The sequence below is a fragment of the Salvia splendens genome, chromosome 19, assembly GCF_004379255.2.
Source record: "Salvia splendens isolate huo1 chromosome 19, SspV2, whole genome shotgun sequence".
Classification (NCBI taxonomy): domain Eukaryota; kingdom Viridiplantae; phylum Streptophyta; class Magnoliopsida; order Lamiales; family Lamiaceae; genus Salvia; species Salvia splendens.
In genome coordinates, this window is record NC_056050.1 from 15,247,951 (window position 1) to 15,270,323 (window position 22,373).

General features: G+C 37.2%; 2 protein-coding genes and 1 pseudogene across 2 annotated transcripts; 1 reads left to right on the forward strand and 2 right to left on the reverse strand.

Moving 5' to 3' along the window:
• The first annotated feature begins 1,322 nt into the window (after positions 1-1,322).
• LOC121778405 (zinc finger CCCH domain-containing protein 16-like) lies at positions 1,323-5,198 on the forward strand. The gene is made up of 10 exons (XM_042175756.1): positions 1,323-1,473; positions 2,001-2,241; positions 2,411-2,508; positions 2,610-2,711; positions 3,181-3,274; positions 3,416-3,618; positions 3,724-3,827; positions 3,912-4,134; positions 4,508-4,580; positions 4,873-5,198. The coding sequence occupies exons 1-10, from the start codon at positions 1,430-1,432 to the stop codon at positions 4,909-4,911; spliced, it is 1,221 nt and encodes a 406-aa protein (XP_042031690.1). The 5' UTR covers positions 1,323-1,429; the 3' UTR covers positions 4,912-5,198.
• A 5,033-nt stretch (positions 5,199-10,231) lies between these two features.
• Positions 10,232-15,235, reverse strand: LOC121779070 (annotated as a pseudogene).
• Positions 15,236-19,835: 4,600 nt separating this feature from the next.
• LOC121778402 (3-ketoacyl-CoA synthase 10-like) lies at positions 19,836-22,168 on the reverse strand. Its single transcript, XM_042175752.1, has 3 exons — positions 21,763-22,168; positions 20,622-21,206; positions 19,836-20,465 (listed from the first exon to the last, which is right to left on the reverse strand). Exons 1-3 carry the CDS (start codon positions 22,162-22,164, stop codon positions 19,917-19,919), a joined length of 1,536 nt encoding a protein of 511 aa, XP_042031686.1. The 5' UTR covers positions 22,165-22,168; the 3' UTR covers positions 19,836-19,916.
• Between the last annotated feature and the right edge of the window lie 205 nt (positions 22,169-22,373).

The following is a 22,373-nucleotide window of genomic DNA, read 5'->3' on the forward strand; positions in this document are numbered from 1 at the left end:
GCCAGTTCCTGCTCCACCTTCACGAAGAAGTGCACAGATTCCCCGGGATGCTTAGTAGCGTCGATTGCATGCACTGGCAATGGAAGAATTGCCCGGTGGCGTGGAGGGGGTCATACACGAGCAACCACAAAGGCACTCACCCCACCGTTATACTCGAGGCCGTTGCCGACTACCGGCTATGGATCTGGCATGCGTACTTCGGGGTCCCCGGCTCGAACAATGACATAAACGCCCTCCACCAATTCGACCTCTTCGCCGAAGTTTTGGATGATAAAGCGCCGGCCATCAACTTCATCGCTAACAATCGGCGCTATAAAATGGGGTACTATCTTACCGACGACATCTACCCGAAGTGGCCAACCTTCGTGAAGACGTGCACCAGGCCTGTGAACGCAAAGCAGGCGCTTTTTGCGCAGAAGCAGGAGACTGCTCGGAAGGATGTGGAGCGGGCGTTCGGGATTCTCCAAGCGCGCTTCAACATTATCAAAGCCCCAGCTCCTACGTGGTTCATGGAGAGCATGGTCGACATCATGTATACGTGCATAATCTTGCACAACATGATTGTCCAAGATGAAGGACCCGAGGCGGGAAATTGGTTCGACCCTGAAGCCCTCGCAAGCTCTACCGCAAGTAGTCCGCCACGCAGTGGCATGCATCCGTCTATACAAGAACGGTTGTCTATTCGGGCAAGGACACGTGACTCTTCCGCCCACTCCCAACTCCAAGATGATCTAATGGAGCACATTTGAGCAAAATTTGGCGGAGGAGATTATTAAATTATTTATTTTTAATTTTTTAGGAAATTATTAAATTATGTTTTTTTTACGAATTTTAATGTTGTAAGTTTATTTTATTTAATGAAGTGTGTTTTTATTAATTGAATTTGGTTGGAAATAAAAATAAAAAATGAAATTGAATGAATAGTAATTTAAGGGACGGAGAGTTGCAGGTTTCGTCCCTTAGTTAAGAGATGGAGTAAAAAAGTACTGTGGGGCCCGAGAATAGTAATTTAAGGGACGGATAAGTGACAGCGTTGCGGATGGCCTAAGAAATGGAGAGATGCAGATGTTGTCTCTTAGTTAAGAGATGGGGTGAAAAGTACAATGAAGCCCATGAATAATGAAGATATGAGACGGTTAAGAGACGGATAAGAGACATATGCGGATGACCTAATATCTATATTATGGAGTAACTATAAAATTAAATTGACATATAGGACAGTTGTTCAGAAAATCCAGCATTATATTAAAATCCAAAAATTTGCAATTTAATGTAATAATAGCCGCAATTAACCGGCAAATAAAAGGAAGGAAAATGGTAATTGAGTATTCAGTGGCGTCACCGTGACGCAACAGGGTTCATTTCTTCCGTTCATAGTTCATAAACCCCTATTTGATTTCCCTCACAAAATTAAATCCCAAATTCAAGCATGCCTCCGAAGAAAGAACTCTGTAGGTATTTTCAGCGTGGCAGGTATGATTCTATTTCTCTCAGCTCTGGCATTATTCCTAATTTGTATCATCTCAATTCGGTTATATTTCATCTGCGTTCTTGCTTGCTTTGCTTGAATCAATTACTACTTCTTTCGTCACAACCTAATTGCTTTTCGATGCTGTAATTGATTTTGTATGATTATTCACTCATTTATGAATGCGAGTTGATAAAGGGGGATTTTGATAAGTCTTAGTGCCTCACTATGGATGAGTAGCCCTAGCGATCAGAGATGTTACATTTGTTGGAAGATGAGTCTTTGGTGTGGAAAAGTTTAAATTGACGGGATGAAACTACTTAATTTAACATGTTCACTAATTAAAGGACTTGCCAGCTCAGTTTCATTCCGTGCTCTAGGTGTTCATCTTTTTGGTGCTGATGGTTTGATAGTTTATATGATCTTCTGCTTGTTTTGGGGGATTAAAATGCAATAACTTCATTTCATAGGTCTCTATTGCTGCATTTGCTAGATGCACTTTCTAATTAGTGCCTATTTTCTTTTACTTCAGCTGTCAGTATGGCACCCGTTGTAAGTTTCTTCACACCACGCCACAGCAAAGTCAGAGCAATCCTTTTGGATTTGGCGCTCAAACTAGTCGTTCTCCAAATCCACAGCCAAACCCTTTTGGTTTTGGCGCTCAAACTAGTCGTACTCCAAATCCGCAGCCAAACCCTTTTGGTTTTGGTGTTCAGAGCAGTGCACACTCAAGAGGGGGTGATGGCTTTGTATCCAAACCAAATCAAGTCAAGGTTCTTTCTGTGGTTTTTCAAGCAGTTGATTGTGTTTGTAGTTTACAGGGTTGATATATCATCGTGCTGCCAGTTATTATGTTTTAGATTTGAATATATTTTAGTGACAGATACATTGAAAAATTACTTGATCTCAAAGTGGTTAATTTTGTTGATATCTTTTTGTCAGCCATTTGATAATAAGTGGAGTCGTTTTTCCAACGTAAACAATAGCAGTGCTCCTGCTTCAAGGCAAGCTAATAATCAGCCTTCAGCTGCTAATCATACGTGAGTGCATCTCATGTCTTTCAGATGCAAAGCTTATTCATTTCTCTTTCTTATATTATTATTCAAGTTTATCATCTGATGTGATTTGGGTACATATACAGGTGCACCGCAACTGATATCGAGTCCTGCAAACGGGTGATACTGGAAGATCTCGAAAATGAGAAACCCCTATGGAAACTTACCTGTTATGGTCACAGTCGAAAGTATGTTCTAACTTTTTTAGTTCTACCTCTTTGCAATTTTATTCTCAATAAAGGGGAATTTTGAACCCTCTGAATGGTACCCGAAATTCTTCGTATATTTCAACATTTTGCCTATAGTTGGTAGAGTTAGGTGAGGAAGCATAGAACTAAACCAGGCTGTTCCAAATGACGGTGATCCCAAAAGATGAAATCCTGACTTGGAACATAACTATTTTATTCATGCAGACCTTCCGATATTCGGCCATGCATTGGACTTTATTATACTAATAATAATTGAATCCAATAACAATAGAAATTATTGAGGGAATAATTGAATCGATCCTCTGCTTTCCTATTGCACTCATGTACATCTTCAAGGGAGGCATGTTTGGCACCATTTTAACTACTGTTCTGGGATATTTTGTAGCCGTTATTTCAAGTCAAAACATTTGTCTATTTCTTTATGACTGAAATTTCCTTTAATCTGCAGTGGTCCCTGTGACATTGTCGGTGACATCAGCTATGATGAGTTGCGTGCATTAGCATATGATGATGCCAAACATGGAAAAGACTTAGCGTCCATTGTAGGGAAATTCGCACTAATAGATCTTCATTTTAACTCTTGTCTAACACACCAAAATCTGTGTTAGAGTCTTACTAAACCTCCATTCTCTTTCTCTCTTGCTGCTTAAGAATATGGTAATTATACGTATATTTCTGACTAGGTTGAGAGAGAGAGGAATTTGCTCAACTCCAAGTTACTTGAGTTTCAGAACCTTGCACAAAATCCTTACCCAGTTTCTTCAGCTCCTACTCCGAGTTCTCAAAATATGTTTGGTGGAGGCAGTACAATTGCTCCAGTCGTGAACAATGGTTTTTCTTCTCAGGTGTCAAGCTTTAGTCAATTGAGTGGATCATCAAACACAAGGTCTTAGATGAGGCAACTTCTGTCCTTTTTGCTGGAATTTATTATTCATTCACTTGCATAAGTTTAGCTTTCATTAAAAACTCCAGTGTTTAATGCTGGCTCTAGGTCTGCAGCTGCACCTAATTTTAGCTTTGGTCAACCAAACGCATTCCAGAACAATACTCAGCCATCTAGCTTTCAAACAAACAATTCACCTTTCAACACTTCAGGTACACTATTAAATGTGCAGTTATGCTAATGGAGTAATGATCTGAATTCTGAAACGCACATTAATCTCCCACTTTACCTTGTAGGCTCTTTTGGTATCCAACCTCAACATTCTCCCCAGAGCTTCTCTCCTTCTGGTACTACAAGCTCCAACAATGGTGCAATAAGTGCTCAGCAGAATCCATTTTCAACTCCGGCCAGCTTACCACAGACAGGAAATGGGGCGGGTAAACAGTTAAATTTTTTCACCAATGAACCAATTTCAGCTTCCAGTAGCATTGGATTGACCAACACCAGCACCCAGTTGATGTAAGTTCTTCCAACATTTCATCAATATTTACTATGCTGTCTCTTTGGTAAAATGGTTAGTTAGTTAGACTGAATATGCACTACATTCTGCTAAAATTTGCTTCCACATCAATATTTACTATGTCTGTCCTTCTGAGAAGCCTTCCATTCTATGTTTCATGCAATTGGAAATCATTATCACGGTTGCTTTTTATTATTTTCCATGACCACCTGTTTGAATTAATATACTAAAATGTCCTGTGATTTTGAAATGTAGTAGGGTTGCTTTTTATTTTTTTCCATGACCACCTGTTTGAATTAATATACTAAAATGTCCTGTGATTTTGAAATGTGGTAGCTTTTATGTGCTTCTTATGCTTATAAATCTTCTCAGCAACAACACTCCAAAGGAAAACGCTAATGTGGATGCTGGCATTTGGACGAAAGTTGAATGGAATGTCGGCGAGGTATGCTGGTTGAACCCGTCTTTAGGTTTCCTTGCTCACTTTGTTAACATCTTTATTAGAGTTGATTACGGCAAGAGAGGGGATATGAAAAGTAAGTTTTTTTCTCGAACTGCACAAGAGTGAGGTTGGTTATGAACCCCATCCTAGAATTCGGGAGTTAAAGGTAGACATATATGATCGAGTATTTAAAGGATCAGTGAATTAAGCATGTTCAAAATTATTACTACTTGTATATATCTATTATATGACCCAAAGTAAATGGTCTAATGTATATTTGCATTTGGAATTTTAGATCCCAGAAGAAGAGCCTCCAGCGATCTACATTAACTAGAATTGAGTGAGCAGAATTTTGTCGGCAGGTGTAAATATAGAAGGAGGAAGTGAAGAGAGGCAGAATATGATCACAATTTTATGTTGGGAACTGGGAATGGAGATCTCATTTTGATCTATTTTCTCGTTTTGTGGGAGAAATATATAATCTCTTTACTAGTATCTAAAAAAGTTTACAAAATTGCAATTATGTCAATTACTTTTGAAATTTTGTTGTTTCTACTTATATTCCATCAAAAATAGACAAGGTTATGAATGACAAAGATTTTAACGTGTTTCTTTGTAGTATTTGCTTGAATCAAGCTCGATTTTTCCTGAGTCAACCCGAGAAATTACAAAATGATAAATGGAAATGCCTACGGACACTAGTCGTCCCAAATATTGATTCTTCCAAGATACTTCAACCTCATTATACAATAAAATAGAATAAAATAGCTGATACACTATCCACTCCCTATCAATCTCTCATCTCAAATACAAATACAAAAACTGAATCCTCATCCTCTACACGTCTCCCTTTTAATCTGTTTTAATCAGAGATGTTATTTTCTCGTTTCCAATTAAATAATTTTGCATGAATTTGTACTCTTTCCGTAAAATTGTTTTTATCGCATTCTTCTAGTTATAATGCGGGTGCATCTAAAATTGGATTTTGGGACATGGTACGACTTTGATCGCAAATTGCCATGATATGAATTTTTTATTTAACGAGGCCAAAACAGACTTAAACTCGGTTTTAATTTATCCCACCAATCCATATTGAATTGTCTTTTGTCTATCCCCATTAAAGCCTATGACTACCTTTCGTTCTAACCACTCATGCAAAGTATAATCGAGTTTTAGAATAATTATCTTTACCACATCAAAACATTTAATTTGTAGAGGGTTAGAATTTCCAATTGTATTGAATTTAAACTTATGAATATGTGATAGGGCTCGTTACAAGTATGGTTTTATAGGGGTTTATTATACTAACCGGGTTGATAATGTGCAAAAAAAGTGGTGAATTTAAGTGTGCATGAGCTAAAAAGTGTTGAAGCGGCAGAGTGCATGAACAACTTAATCAACTCGGAAAGAAGCGAAAAATGGCCAGAGCCGAAGACTAGTTGATCAATTGGGGACAAGCAATGGAGCCTGGCTAGCCAACAAGTTGATCAAGAGGGAGCTCGCCACATGAAGACATGAGATGATGAGTCATAGGAAAGAGAAAGAAAGATGCTATCTCAAGGGCATTAATGTCAAATCAGGATGAGCTTACCATAGGGATTTGTGCCCAAGGTCATCCTATAAATAGTGGAGAGAATGCACACCGGGGAAAGTTTTGTTTGGAGAGTCAGCAATCATCATCCTCGGTCACTATACTTCACACTTGAGTCATAACATGGAGCAAGGAAACTAGGAGCCACTAGAATAGACGTTCAACCACTACATTCCTCTCTTCTTCCTCATCAAGGGAGGAGGGAGTAAGATCTGCCAGAGCCTTTTTCATCGTTTGTGTTTTCTTTACACCCCGAGGGGTCAAAACATTGTTACCTTGTCTTTAGTTTATCTATCTGAATCTTAGTTGTTTTTGATGTTTTACTTTTAGTTAACTCTAGTTATCTTCCGTTTGTTGATCGATCTTAGCATTTGAGTTCAAAATTCTATTTTTGTTTTGGTTATTGAAGATCGTTTATGAAATGGAGTTTTTAATGCAAGTGGTTTTGAATCTGATGTTCTCTGATTTCATTTCTTTTGTTTAGTTCTAGTTCTGCTTTGTGTTTAAGTTAGATCTGCATCATTTAGTTGTTTAAATTTAGATCTAAGTCTGAGATGGAGTTTGCGATGCATGCTGGTTTGGAGTTGATGATATCTGAGTTAGATTCTGTTCAGCTTATTGTTCACCGTTCTGTTTCTGATTTCGCGTAGTTAGATCTGAGTTTTAGTTCGTCAACTTGCATGAGATTAGGATAGATGCTATAGATCTGCTTATTTCTGTTCGATTTGCATGGATCAGTGTTTTAATTTGTCTGTTTCTTGTTTTTTTTATGTTAGCTACTTTGTTTAAATCTGCAGTAGTTGTTTCATTTAGTTGCTTCGCGAAGAAGAAGGTTGTAGTTCGTTAGAGTAGCAGTCCCTTTCACCTTTTCATTATTTTCAGCTTTTAGTAGTGCGTTTAGTTGTGTCAGTGGTCCCAAGTTACTTTTTACGTATGTATCATCACATCCTTAGTTTAGATGATCAGTCCAGCATGTCACTTGGTTTTGAGTTTGTCTAGTAAGTTGATCAGTTTAGTTATTAATCTCAACTTAACCCACTGGAAAGCGTGGCCGCAGCCAAAACCCCTTCAATGTCCCAACACAACTCGACACGCCTCTGTCCCTGAGGGATTCGACCCTTACTTCCCTTTACTAGTTTATAGTATTGTGGGTTAAGGTCTTGAAAGCTCTAAGTCTCTCCGTTTGCATAACCAACGACCAGATAGTAGCTTGCTTGATCTTTTGGCTGTTTAACTTGATCAAGTACGTGAACTCTATGTGCTTTATTTGATCTGCATACGAACTTTTGACCTTGAGACTATGAGAGCTTCTCAATATGCCACTCAGCTATTACTGAACGTGTGAAGTTAATTCCTGACACGAACTTGAACAAGAAGAATCACCAACTGGAAAGAACTTCAAGAACTTTCACACAAGAAATAGATCGAACACAAGATGTACGTGGTTCGGTTACAAGAACCTACATCCATGGGAAATGGAGGACTTCTTTATTGATCAACAGCGTATAGCAGTAAGAGACTACAAGCTCATCACCGAGCTACATACACACTAATTATAGATGACAAACTTCTGTTCTACAATTTACAGAATCCTCGATCCTGAAATGTAAAGAGATACTCTCAATTCTTTATGTGTGTACGATTTGATATTTTAGTGCACGGACCCAATCTGTGTATTTTGTTGCATTTTCGGAGGTAAGAGTAGATTTTGACTTTTTAAAAGGATCAATGCTAAGATTATTCATTACTTTATAATAAAATTTTGCATGTCCTAGTATACCATCCTTCATGGAGTAGTATTTAACTAAAAAATGATAAAGCATGTGTCTGACTATGTCTGGAATATGGAATGATGAGCAAGTTGATTTATGAAAATCAAGACACAAATATTTATAAACAAAGCATGCCTAATCTCCAAAATCTTCTAAAACGTTTTAAGTACATCAAAATATCACAATAACTAATTATGTTATTGAACATCATCTTCTAAAACATTTTAAAACCCCTCTATCTTTTAAAACATTTTAGATTTCCCAAAACATTTTAAAACTCCAACATCTTCTAAAAGATGCAAACTTAATTCAGGGATTAAATTTGTAATCCACTCCTTACAATATTACCATATGCGACCCATTATTTTTCTACTTACAACACACTACTAATAAAGTGAGATTCTTTCTCCACTCAAATGTGTATTTTCTAATACTCCATCTGTCTCTAAATCAATAGTTACATTTTCCATTTTGGTTTATCCTATAAAATTAGTTCATTTTATTTTTGGTAGGTTTTTCTCAGTTATGATGTGGGATGCATTTTTCACAATACTCCAATCACTTTTTCATTCTAACTCTCTCACTTTATCAATTTTGTATTAAAATATTTGTCATCCCCAAAGTCTCTATTTTTATGGAATTGGCAAAGTATCTATAAGAACTCATGTGACACAACTTAGCGTGCACTATTTTGTGGGACGTGGGTCTATTAGCACATGTGCTCTAACAAATGTAATACCTTGTGGTATGCTATCACTATTTTGGCAGGTATCATTTTTATTGTGTTCACAAATTTGTCTTCATTATAAAAATACATATTGAGGATATCTACTACGTTGGGCTAAGTTGGATTGATTTATTTTATTTCATTTTAATTCACCGCTACGTTTAATATAAACTACGAATAGTTGCATATCCAATGTTATTTCACAAATCTCCTGCGCCTGGTGATCTGATGGCTACAAAACGTCTCCATCTCAGTTGATCTGATCTTTGGCTTTGGTCGCTTCGGCTTTAATACAAACCAGAGTGCAAGGCCAACAACAAAAAACGCAGGAATTGTAGTCATGTCAAACGCAGTGAATTGGATGGAGACTCGACATTCACATAATCAGCAAATCTGCAGTCTCAAGGCATCAGCATAACGTAGTTCTCAAGTAACACTTGAAATCTGAAAGATAATCAGCATTGGTGTCATTCCAGCTGTGCACTTACTCTTGTTCAGCAACTCACGCTCCTCTGGGATAGGAAGAGCTTGAAAGTATGTTCTGCCGTTTCTCATTTAGTGTCAACAATAAGAGATTCAAAGAAACCAAAAACGAAAATCATGTAAACGTAGAATGAAGCTGTCTCCCCTTATCGTGGCATTACGATAAAGTACAAACTATGCTCCTGAAGGACCTGAATTAGACATTTAATATCAATTTAGGGTATTTTTTCATCTATTGTCTCCAGAAATAACAGAGCTACTCCGGCAAAGATTCTTGACTTTGTTTTGTTTGATGATTGTTGATATTACCAAGACCGTGATACCACAAATCAAAAGTTGTGAGTATATATATAGCTCCTATCAGACTGGAATTGGGAAATATGGGATGTAACAGAAAACGGGTTACAACCCACTGACCATGTCCACTCCTGTCGCACATCAACGTATGATTCAGACCATAATTTGTAATGCAGATGTCTATTCCATCTCTCATCCCCACATTAGAAGTTATAAAACTCACAAGAAACTGATCACAAAAGAATCAAAAAAAAGAGGAACAGAAGTAACCAATAGATTCAGCTAAAGGGGAAGCTAGAGCCAAATTAAATCTATGTACAGCATAACTCATTGGTGTAAGGATACCAATATCAAGATATGCTTCAATTTCATTTGGATGGGAGCAGCTAAACTTCTGAGTAAATGCAAATGAATCCAAGTTAATGCTCTTGTTACCAAGTTACTTCTCATACAAGTCCCAAATACTTATATATAACTGGAGTTTCAACTATCAAACAGGAAAGTTCACAGTAGCTACGAAGCACTTATAGTGCAACAGGGATTTTCACTTCAGGGGTGTTTACTTTGCATAAATTGATTAGATAGATATGAATGAGTATTTTTATTGATTTCTCCAATCCCTCCTTTTCAATGGGATATGTCAAGCAAATTTAGCTCAAATGACAGGATTTATCGAGGGCCTTGGGATATCCCAAATTCCATCCATCTAAGCAAACAAGAATTAGCCTATACTACTTTTAATTTTTTTTTTCTTTTCACCAAGTTCCAATCTGTGTCCATTTGATCACTCTAATAGCAAGATTTTTAACCTCAGGTCCCACAAAAGTGACTGTCCATTGCACTGTAGATGGCTTTCCCATGATGATGGTTCAGACTGAACAACAACAACAACCATATCAGACAGTGCTCTGGCCTGATAATGTTTGTCTACTAACAAACCCTCATTGTGAATGAACCAAAAGATGGGGATTTCCAGTGTAGACCTGCTTTGTGCATGTAAACCTATATAAACAAATAAAATACATTAGCTGTGAAACATGATTAATTAGGCTTTGAATGGTGATTAAAGTAAGGATATATCCTTAAATAGGTCACTGCACTTTCAGGAATGATTTAAACTATTTAATTCTCTTGTACATTCATTTACATTCAAGTTACACATGATAAAAACAGGGACTTAGTTTCACAAGAATAAACTTTTGGGAACCAATTTGTTCAATCCAAAAATTGTACATGTATGGACGATAAACTTAGAAACTAACTATGTTTATTCCTAAAACTTCAGTAAACATAATCTTTGAACGCATATCCGTAAAAGATACTCCCCCAGTCCCTTAAAAATATGAACTATTTCCGTTTTAGTATATCCCTCAAAATTATGAACTTTCTATTTGTGGGAACTTTTTTCTCTCTAATGAGGTGGAACCAATCCTCCACTAACAATACTTCAAACACTTACCAATTATGCATTAAAACCCGTGCCCCTTCAAAAGTTCATATTTTTAAGGGATGGAGAGAGTATTATTATTAGATGCATCTAAATCCATTTTGTTACTAGGAAAAATAATTTCTCAATGATGAAAATGACAATGGATTTGAAGAAATTTAATGGCAATGCTCAAATCCTATTTGTTATGCTACAATCAATATAAGCTTTTAATTTGACACTACAAAGAGCCGTTTTCATCTTGAAATCACCACCATCATTTCCCCTCTAAAGCTTTGTTTGTTAAAGAAACTTCACAACTGTAGATGCCATCCATGAGACAAATGGTCATTTGAGAGTTGGTTAGCAATAAAATGAAATAAAGTGATCTAAGGTAAATGAACATCCACGAGTGTTGTTTTAGGATATGACGAAACCAAGATATGTATGTTTCTGTTCACGTGAATTTGGAAAATACTTCAATGGAGTACGAAATATGTATAAGCACCAGAAAAGAAAACCAAAGCTTTCAAGGAAGCATGACCATGTAGCCTGCTGAAGAATAGAAGAATCAAGATATGTACGAAGTGTTTTCCTGAAAGTAACAGAGGTACAGCAGCTGCTCTCGTAGCCACTGAAAATGCCATTGCCAAAGCAGGATCCTCAGACCTATGGGAAAAGTCAAAAGTTGGATAATAAGACCATAACTCAACCATCTCTCAGAAAGAGATAATCCAGGTGGTCTAGTCTAACAGTGGGATGAACAGGCTCCAAGAACATCATACAAAAGAACGGTTAAGGAATATTAAGAAAATCAAATACCAAGTCCCTAAAACTACTCAACTATATATGGTCTTAACATTCACTTTCTAGACCCATTAGTTTCTTTCATGCCCGCTTAATCAAGGTACAGAACTTTCACGAAACTCCAAAATATGATGTTCCAACAGAAATCCATATACTTCAATATATATACAATTTTTAGCAAGGATTTCCTTCAGTGAACCTGCTGAGAAGGTAACACCAAAGAGGAGAGAGCCCATGCACTAGATTTTCCAGATCAACAGATAATTGTTTAATAAGTATGTCTTACTTTCCAAAGAATGCTTTTTTCTACATATCTTTACCTCTTGTGTGACAAAAAAACAACTGAAAAGAGATTTTTTCATAATAGTGGAATGCACCATCTGCAAGGGATGGAGAAATAATGTGCCTCAAGGAACCCCAGAGGGTTGCCCCTAGGTGTGAAAGGAAAGTGTGACGTGCAACAGTGTAGTTCTGGAATTCCTGCATGACCAGAGTGTGGTCAGGATAATAAATTGGTTTCGACAGACAAGAGAAGAGAGTAATATACATCAATTGTCAGGATTCCATTTTGAACCAACAACATTATATATCAGACATGTCTAACTTGGAAAAAATAAATAGCAAACCTCATGTGTATCACTGAACAAATTCCAGTTCTCCATGCGTGTAAGGCTTTTGTTTTATGACTTTCATCATATTCCTCGCCCTCAAAAGACTGGAGCTCATTTTTCAAATCATGAATGCGCTCATCAAGCTCTATTATTATGATGTTGTAGACGGTCAATTAGAATGTGAACGAAGAGGAAATTAGCAAAGATATCCATTAAGCAAAAGCACATTACCTTCACAGAGTGAAAGTTTGATCTTTCTTCCCTTACAGTGTCTGAAAGCAAAGAGCTCATATTAATATATATCTATCTCAGCTAGAAGGATATCAATGGCATGCTGATCATTCTGCAGCATTTGATATGAAATATAGCTCATAAATCCAATTGAATAGATGATACTAACAGCTTGAATATATGCTTTTCGCATCGAATAGATATATTTCACAACACCTTTGATGACTACAGCAAAAGCTTTCTACATGAAGATTGTAAAGGCATAAATGGCGCATAGCATTCATAAATTCTGACGACAATTTCCAGTAATCGAAGGGGCTCAATCATTATACCAAGAAGAATAATCTTTTAATCAAGCTTGGAAAATAAAGCCAAGATATCAGCATCTCATGAGCCGTGCAAGGGATACAACACAATTTCAAGTCTTTCATAAAGTCGTGACAAACAAGAGGTCCAAGAATCATAATAATATATATACTGTACAAGGTTTCATAGAAGCCATATTCAGTAACTCAATGACACCATTAAGGTCAAGATGAGCAACCAGGTTGCACTCTCCGGTCTCCACTGGACAGCCAGTCAGAATACATTTTCATTTACTCTCCAATCCCATTATTTCCACTGTATTTAACAAGTCTCAGAGGAGTTACTCATTCTTATTCATGCATAATATTTGATTCATCATTCAAACCTATGAAAGAAATACTATTCAAGGTCAAAAACCACACAAAAGAAAACTGAAAACAGCTTGACTAGTGGATGCCTTTCAAGGTGGGTCAACATTCTGTTATACATAGAGTATCAGAAAGGCGCAAACGTAGCCCTGCTGTTGGACTCGTTGCTGTCACGACTGCTGTGGGATCGTCTTTTTGCTTAATTAGTTTTGTCAGTTTGGTTAGTTATATTAGTTAGGGAATGTTGACTATTTGGCTCGAGAGAACAAAAGGAGTCTTTGTTCTTGCAAGATCCGTCTAGGATCTGACCTTTAATCAGTAACGACACTGTTCCGCTTGGGTAGGAGAGTTCTTTTTACTGTTAGGATATTGGTTCTATGATTTTATTCTAATATTATTGGTCTGATCACTGTGTTAGTGTGTTTGTTCTCCTTTAGTTCTGATCTCTCTACTTGTACAAAGAATCAATTTTTTTACTATTTGTAAATCGGACATTACTGCTATACCTTCTATAGAACTTTTTTCCCACTGAATTAATGTAATAACTAATACTATGTTCACCCAGTCACTAAGACCGAGAGATATCAAAACAATAGTGGAAAAAAATAGATACATTTTTTAAATCTCGACTCCAAAGAACATAAGCAATAAAAAAATATGTCATCATTTCACCAAACACCGCAAGCTTATCCTGAATTGCCTCTTGTAAGCGATCTTCAGCTTCATCTTCTGATATTTCTCGATCATTACAAACATTGTAAAGATAAATAGACAGCACATTAGTTTCCCATTATCAGGAGGTGGAGGTTTATACTGATATGGAGTGAAAGGATATCATATACAGTGACAACTAGAAACAGACAAAGGTGTACCGACGTGATTCAAAAATACACCTCACAAAATGAAATAAAAGGATATAGACAATAAGATATATATACACAAATTGAAAATGGCCAACAAGAATTCAGAGATACATGGAATCATGAAAAGGAAACAGGTGATCTGCAGCTTATCCGAATACCATAACTGTGATTAGTTTTACTTCACTTCCTCTGACCAACTAATACCTGCAACTGCACCGATATTTTTATCCACATTTGGTAGGCTTTGTTCTGTACGTACTCCTTCTCCGCCTACCGAAGGTCCCCATGAAAAAGGTCCAGCAGACAAGTCGATGAACGCCCACCTGGTATAAAACGGCTAACAACTATTAAGTACCAACATCTTGACTGGAGGGGGGTAAAGAGAGAAGAGTAGGGAGACTTCACCTTTGATTTCCAATCCACGTATCTGTGAGACATTCCGCATGAAAACCATCTAAGTTTCCAGACTCTAAATCTTTCTTAGTAAAAGGCTTGAACTTTTCATTCTTCCCTTCCAAAAACTGCAAGATATTTTGAAAGATCATACTGGAAGACCTCCCAAAGAGAAGCTTGCATTACAAGGCGATAAAAGCTTCCAAATTTAAAGATATGAAACTGGTATCTGCCGCTCTTAAGGAATATATGAGTTAGCATTATCCATAAGAAGAATATACCTGCAGAACTTTGCTCTGTATCATATGAGCTGTGTCTTTCCCTTGATATATATAGCCTCTCAATGTGTCCAGGAATCTGTTATACCAGTCTATCTGATAATCATTTATTAAAGAAAGCACTTCAGAATCACAAATAAGGTTGGGTGATTTTCCGATAAAGGAATGGAAGAAAGTGAAAAACAGCAAAGGTCGAGCTACTTTTTTTGTAATTTTTTTAGTCTCAAACATACTGAACTAGCTCGACAACTGAAAACTTCAGAGGCAGCAAGTACTACCAATAGATGGTACAGAAGGAACGGAAGAAAGCGAGAAACAGCAGAGGTCAGGCTACTTTTTTATAACTTTTCTTTGTCTCAAACATACTGAACTAGCACGACAGCTGAAAACTTCAAAGGCAGCAAGTATTACCAATAGATGTTACACAAACAGCAGAGGTCAGGCTACTTTTTTATAACTTTTCTTTGTCTCAACAACTGCAATTAAATCAAAATTCTAACAGCATCAGGCAAACAATAAAACAGAATAATTAGTGCGAGCAGTACTTGTAATTTATGTGACTGACAAGTGGAAGATGGTGACGTTGCTCACGATCGATGTTAATCTTGTAAAATGGTGTAAGAATTTCTACAATTTTTGGAATTAGTGTGCTCAAATATATGATCAATTTTTGTGAACCATCGCTCTAGTTCTTCTGGATTAAGCTTAAAATCTGCAAAACAAAACATTGGGGATAGTCATAGATAAAATCCCCCTTGTAAAAACAGTAAGATGATTGAAGTGATCATTCGCAAAAGTGATGAGTGCATCTTGCCATCTCCAGATACCTTGGTTCCCATTGCCTTCAAATCCAATGAAAACAAAGTTTACAGGCATGGGAAGGTACACTGAGTCAACTTCGAAAAGCTTGAGATAATTTGCGATATTTCCTAATATCCAAAAAAATACAACTTCAAGATATACTATAAGGCATAAGAACTTCATACACCATGAGTAAGGAAATTAACCAATGCAATTCTTAGCTAGTAAAATTACTGTAAGTCTGCAACTGAAAACATTCATCAGGACCAGATACAGCAAAGACAATCTCTAATAAAGTCTGACACATTAAAGTTCTTATAGACCATTGTGATTCAAGGCCAACCAGGCAATTCAAAACTTTACTGCATACGAAGGGGTGGAATAATGAAACCCTATAACACATTAACACTTAGCCTCATTTAAGTACTGCATGCCGTGAATTCCAATCACAGAGAAGGAAAAATTTAAGTAAAGATGACATTCATATGACTCGAAGGAAAAGGCAACCAACAATATACGTCAAACAAACTGAAGAATATAGAACAACATAATACCAGTTCGCATAACAGACTCGACAAGGAGAAAACGGGATATTTCTTTTTTTGTTATAGACTAAAACTTAGATTCCGTAAATGTACTGGAGTTTTTTTTATTCCGGATTTGAGAGAGACGCATGACCCTTATGCGTCTCCTTTTAATGAGACGCATCACGGACATGCGTCTTTCATAAAGACGCATGAGGGACATGCGTCTTTCTATTTTTCCGAAAATTTTTTAACGACGCACAACCATCACAACCATCATGCGTCTTAGGGAGAGACGCATCTCCCTCACGCGTCGCTCATTTTTTTTACAAAATCATTCTTGGTTGTTTCTCTTTTATAGAGACATCCTTGAATGTTTTATGTTTCACCTTTGATGTGGGACAAAATCATTCTTGGTTGTTTCTCTTTTTATAGAGACATCCTTGAATGTTTTATGTTCCACTTTCAATGTGGGACAAACTCATTCTTGGTTGCTTCTCTTTTATAGAGACATCCTTGAATGTTTTATGTTCCACTTTCGATATGGGACAAAACTCATTCTTGGTTGTTTCTCTTTTATAGAGACATCTTTGAATGTTTTATGTTCCACTTTCGATGTGGACAAACTAATTCTTAAATGTCTCTATAAAACATAAAACAACCATATGAACATTTAGCAAACATCTTTTCCTTCTTTTTCTTTCATTTTCTGTTAGAATAAAATTGATAGTTAGGTTAATTGTATTCCTAAATACGATACTAACCAGCAACACTTTTCTAGGTAAATTGACTTTTAATAATAAATAAAATGAAAATATACAACGAGCATATAAACTCATTATAAGTTTTAGTGATGATAGTTTAATCACGAAACCAACTGTATAAACAAGTTATCAAAAACGACTTATGAGCAATTACTCTTTTATTCAATTGGTTGTTGTAATGGGTTTTATATCATGTAATTTAATATTGAAACATTATATTTTGTAGTTGTTTCATGTTTATTATGTTTTAATATTGATTTTTCTTTATTATATAGTGCTATATTTTTTATTTATAATTTTCATATAATGATATTATTTTAATTTCATTTAATTAGTTTATAACTTTAAATCAATGTTTCAAAATATCTTAGTCCGTGCATCGCATGGGTGGTGTGATACTAGTTTTTATAATAAAAGGTGAGTGAAATAATTTAGTGGAATGTGATGACTACCTACCATTTTGAGTAAGAGTAAACCGCGATTTTTAGTCGTGGACAAATTAAAATAGTAATCTAGCACTGCTAATGACGGGCAGAGGATGTATTTATTAGTGATTGTGGCCTTGAAATGAATAGCTCAGATGAAGTTTGGAAAGAAGATTGATGCTGGATACATCAGTTGGAGGCTTCATCAACGTCTTATAGTAATTAACTTGTAAGGCTAACTCAAACAATTACATCAAACTCAAATTCATCTTTGAGTGGAACATAAAACATTCAAGGATGTCTCTATAAAAGAGAAGCAACCAAGAATGAGTTTGTCCCACATTTTTTAGTGGAACATAAAACATTCAAGGATGTCTCTATAAAAGAGAAACAACAAAGAATGAGTTTTGTCCCACATCGAAAGTGGAATATAAAACATTCAAGGATGTCTCTATAAAATAGAAGCAACCAAGAATGAGTTTTGTTCCACATCGAAAGTGGAACATAAAACATTTAAGGTTGTCTCTATAAAAGAGAAGCAACCAAGAATGAGTTTGTCCCATATCGAAAGTGGAACATAAAATATTCAAGGATGTCTCTATAAAAGAGAAACAACCAAGAATGAGTTTGTCCCACATCGAAAGTGGAACATAAAACATTCAAGGATGTCTCTATAAAAGAGAAGCAACCAAGAATGAGTTTTGTCTCATATCGAAAGTGGAACATAAAACATTCAAGGATGTCTCTATAAAAGAGAAGCAACCAAAAATGAGTTTTATCCCACGTCGAAGGTGAAACATAAAACATTCAAGGATGTCTCTATAAAAGAGAAACAACCAAGAATGAGTTTTGTCCCACATAAAACATTCAAGATGTCTCTATAAAAGAGAAACAACCAAGAATGAGTTTTGTCCCACATTGAAGGTGAAACATAAAACATTCAAGGATGTCTCTATAAAAGAGAAACAACAAAAAATGATTTTGTAAAAAAAATGAGCGACGCATGAGGGAGATGCGTCTCTCCCTAAGACGCATGATGGTTGTGCGTCGTTAAAAATATTTTCGGAAAAATAGAAAGACGCATGTCCCTCATGCGTCTTTATGAAAGACACATGTCCGTGATGCGTCTCATTAAAAGGAGACGCATGAGGGTCACACGTCTCTCTCAAATCCGGAATAAAAAAAAACTCCAGTACACTTACGGAATCTAAGTTTTAGTCTAGAACAAAAAAAGAAATATCCCAGGAGAAAACAGATGATGGTGATTTACCACTTTGACGATGATCAAACGGAGCCCCATTTGACGTATCATGTAATAGCTGATATAAATCATAAAAAATCAAGTCAATCAAACTACATTTCCACCAAGGCTAACTCAATATTCATCTAACCCCATTTCCCCTCAATTTCAACATTATTTTCTTCAATCTAGAGCGGCGGTGGCTTATTGAATTATGTACAAACATTAAAAGTAAAATGACACAATGAAGCAAAAAAATGAAAGCGAGTAAAGCTAATTTAGACGTCAAAGGTTCACTAAATTCCCCAATACAGTTAAAACAATCTAAAATTATGAAAAGAAAGTGACTAAACTATTCAAAGATGACAAAACGGAAAAGAAAGAAGCACTCACCAGAACTGAGGACCGAACATCGGAGCCGACCTCCAAATTCAATCTTGATTCACCTTGTACCGCGAGTGATTACGACACCATCCGGTGCGTCGAGATACAATTATCTGCAGTAGACCAGTGTTTTGAAATAAAGGCGCACTTCTCCCTCAGTCTGCCAATAATGTTACATTTATTATGGCTTAATTATTTGACTTTATAAAAGAAAATACTATAAATATTTAGTAGATAATAAAATGTGAGTAAAGCTGAGTTAGTTGAATATATGGATCATTTGTCAAAAATGATAAAAAATTTAATGAAACGTTTATTGGGGGATGGAAGTAAAAAGGAAAATAGGACATTTAATAGCGAACGAATGGTTCGTTCGCACACGGTAGGGAATTTTATCTCATTTTTATTTTTCTATGTCATGAGGTGTGTAAGTGATAGATAAATCACATAACTCATGCTTGATCACAAAAATTATTGTGAAGTTTTATATGAAGAGTCGAATTTTTATACTAATACTCTCTCCATCCCTGAAAATTTGTCGCTTATTTTCATTTCCGTCGTCCCTAAAAATTTGTCACTTTTCACTTTTATAATTTTTTTTAATAAACCTCACATTCCACTAACTCAATTTCACTCATAGTTTATTATAAAACTAACATAAACAGTAGGCCACACATGCCACTAACTTTTTCAACTCACTTTCTATTACATTTCTAAATACTCGTGCCGGGTCAGATGGTGACAAATTATAAGGCACCGACCGTATTATTCAAGATGAATTACTTGGTCGAGAAATTTAAGAGCAAACATTGGAATTCATTAAGCTCGTATTTACCAGATTCATAGCAATAAAGAATTGTTTAGCAATAGTATTTAATTTCCAGAAGAATGTTACACCGAAAAATTAACATCAATAATGAAATAGTTTTACAATCAGAAACTAGAGTGGGCAGTAAACTCATACCACTATCCATGAAAATAAATAAGTTTATTGAATGTTTTTATGTAAGTAGATAGGTTATATGATGCTGCCTTGTAAATTGATAGTTCAATTCTCCTTCCATGGGTTTGTGTTGTGATGCTTAACAGTTCTGATAGCTTTCCATACAGCACTGTTACACTTGAAGCCTGAGCCCAGAGCCAGCTGCCACACCCTGTCCCCTTTCTTGATCTTGCTCTTGGCTTCCAAGTAAGCTAGCTCATACCAGATGCTGCTGCTCGACGTGTTGCCAAACCGCTCCAACGTCTTTCTTGACGCCTCCATGTACTCGTCTGTAAGGTCCAGGTTCTTCTGCATCTCGTCTAGCGCTTTCCTGCTCGTCGCCAGTATGCACACGTGCTCGAACGCCAGCTTGTAGTCGGGGATGTAGGGCTTGGACGAGCTGCTCTTCTTCCACACCAGCGACTTGAAAAAATGTAACTGCTCGGAAACAGGCAGCACCAGTGGCCCTAGTGTGGTAACGTTGGCCTTGAGAGCATGCCCTCCCACTTCCACCACATCTTTGCTCACTGACAATCCTTGCCTTCCTCCCGCGTCTTCCTTGAGCTGTATGCTCCTATAGCTCAGGTCGTCCATTCCTTTGTGCGTCCGTACCACCTGCATAAAGGTACGAACAGAATTAGAAAATGTGCAAACAGTATATAAGGGCCTTGCCTTTTGGGAATTGCCCCATAAAAGAACTCCCACAGTGGTATCAGAGCCCTGGTTTGGTTTGGTTTGGACTTGGCCTGTGGGGCAAAGTGGACCACTTACATGGTTTAGTTGATATTTTGACCGCCACCGCTCAAGGCGGTTGTTGGAGAGCAGCACGGCTGCGGCCCCCATCCGGAAGAAGCAGTTGGGGAGCAGCATGTCCAGCTCGTTCCCGCCATACCAGGTGAAGCTGACAACCTCTGTGCTGACTATCAAGGCGTACGAGCCTGGGTAGGCTTTCAAGAGGTCGTCAGCGAGGTCCACTGCGGTTATGCCAGCGGCGCAGCCCATGCCACCTAGGTTGTAGCTCTGAATGGTGTGCCTCAGCTTATAGCGGTTGATCACCATGGCTGAGAGGGACGGGGTGGTGTTGAGTACCCCACAGTTGACTATTAGAATCCTTATGTCTTTGGGGCGGATGCCCGTGGTGGCGATGAGCTCGTCCACCGCGCCAAACATGGACGATGCCGCCTCCTCCCTCCCCACGGTCAGGTCTTTCGTGTAGCCTGGCTGGAACACCACCCGTGGCAGGTATGTCTCGTCGCCTATCCCGGAAGTCTTGAGAACTCGCTGCTGGAATTCGAGCGCTTTCTCGTTGAACTGCCCCGATTTCTTGGCTAGTTCTAGGTATTCATCTCTTGTGATCTGATTTGGTCAAATGGAAAAGATCATGAAATTGCAAAACCCTATTGGTGTATCATAATGATCTAATTTATACTACTAGTATTTTGTAATGACTTATTCTCTTATTTTTATGGTTAATGAATTTAAATTTTAAAAGTCACGCGATTCGAATCTGAGACCTTTGACCCCAGATATTAATCTCTTTACCGGCAAACTCACACACACATGACTCACTCTCCTACTTTATGAACTACACCATAATCTAAATTATTTTTCGAAAATAAATCTGCACATCCTTATTTTAATTTACAATTTTACTTAATTGAATTAATTAACCAGAAACTATAATGATTTAAAGAATCATTTTGCTATTTTTGGATGTCCATGATTTAAAAACCATTTACTTTTTAGTATGCGGACCAACTCTTTTTCACGCACATTTCATTATAAAACTAACATTAAAAATGTAACCCAAATTCCACTAACTTTTTTCTTTACAAAGTCAAACTATATCTTAAAATTCATGTCGAAATGATCTAATTTAATGAACGAGATATTGAGAGGCTCAAACACATACCTTAAGGTCATTGGGTGGGAGATAGCATGCGAAATCGACGAGATAAGTGGCACGAGGAGTTAAATCAAGACATACATAGAGAAACAAGGACAAGAATCCAATAAAAACAAGTGTGTTAAGTAGGTTGTAGTATTCCAAATGGAAAGCATCCCATGTTAGCTTGCCCACTTGTGTGCCAAAAACGAGCAGGAGAATCGGGAGCCACGCGAAATAGAAGCCGTGGTTGATGAGATACCCGTACCCGAGCATCACGTATTTGAGGTTGACGGAGCTGAGGAAATCGGGCAGGCCACGGTTCACCCTGACAGAGAAGCTAGGGGAGCCTGCGTAGGGGCCGGAGCCCTCAACGCCCCGGTTCACGATCTCGGGTGAAAGGTACTCCTCCGGTGGGCTTCTTGCCATAGCATGCAGCAGGTAACGAAAAATGTGTGAATAACATAAAGCGTGGGGTAATAAAAAAGGCGTGTAACAGAATGACAAGGCTTTGTTGCATGAGTCCCTTTTGAACAGCGGATTTGTAGGACTTCGGCATTTCGTGTTTCTTCAATCCTGTTGCTTCAAATTCTCAACTCTTCTCTTTTTACTTATTACTCCACTTTATATATAATATT

What these genes read in the sequence shown, in the direction of transcription:
- LOC121778405 (XM_042175756.1), top strand. Translation starts at nt 1,430, where the DNA reads ATGCCTCCGAAGAAAGAACTCTGTAGGTATTTTCAGCGTGGCAG. An exon ending in GAAAAGACTTAGCGTCCATT is followed by an intron (nt 3,275 to 3,415) that starts GTAGGGAAATTC and finishes ATTTCTGACTAG; the next exon opens with GTTGAGAGAGAGAGGAATTT. An exon ending in TTCACCTTTCAACACTTCAG is followed by an intron (nt 3,828 to 3,911) that starts GTACACTATTAA and finishes TTTACCTTGTAG; the next exon opens with GCTCTTTTGGTATCCAACCT.
- LOC121778402 (XM_042175752.1), bottom strand. Translation starts at nt 22,164, where the DNA reads ATGGCAAGAAGCCCACCGGAGGAGTACCTTTCACCCGAGATCGTGAAC. An exon ending in TCCCACCCAATGACCTTAAG is followed by an intron (nt 21,207 to 21,762) that starts GTATGTGTTTGA and finishes TGACCAAATCAG; the next exon opens with ATCACAAGAGATGAATACCT. An exon ending in CAAAATATCAACTAAACCAT is followed by an intron (nt 20,466 to 20,621) that starts GTAAGTGGTCCA and finishes ACCTTTATGCAG; the next exon opens with GTGGTACGGACGCACAAAGG.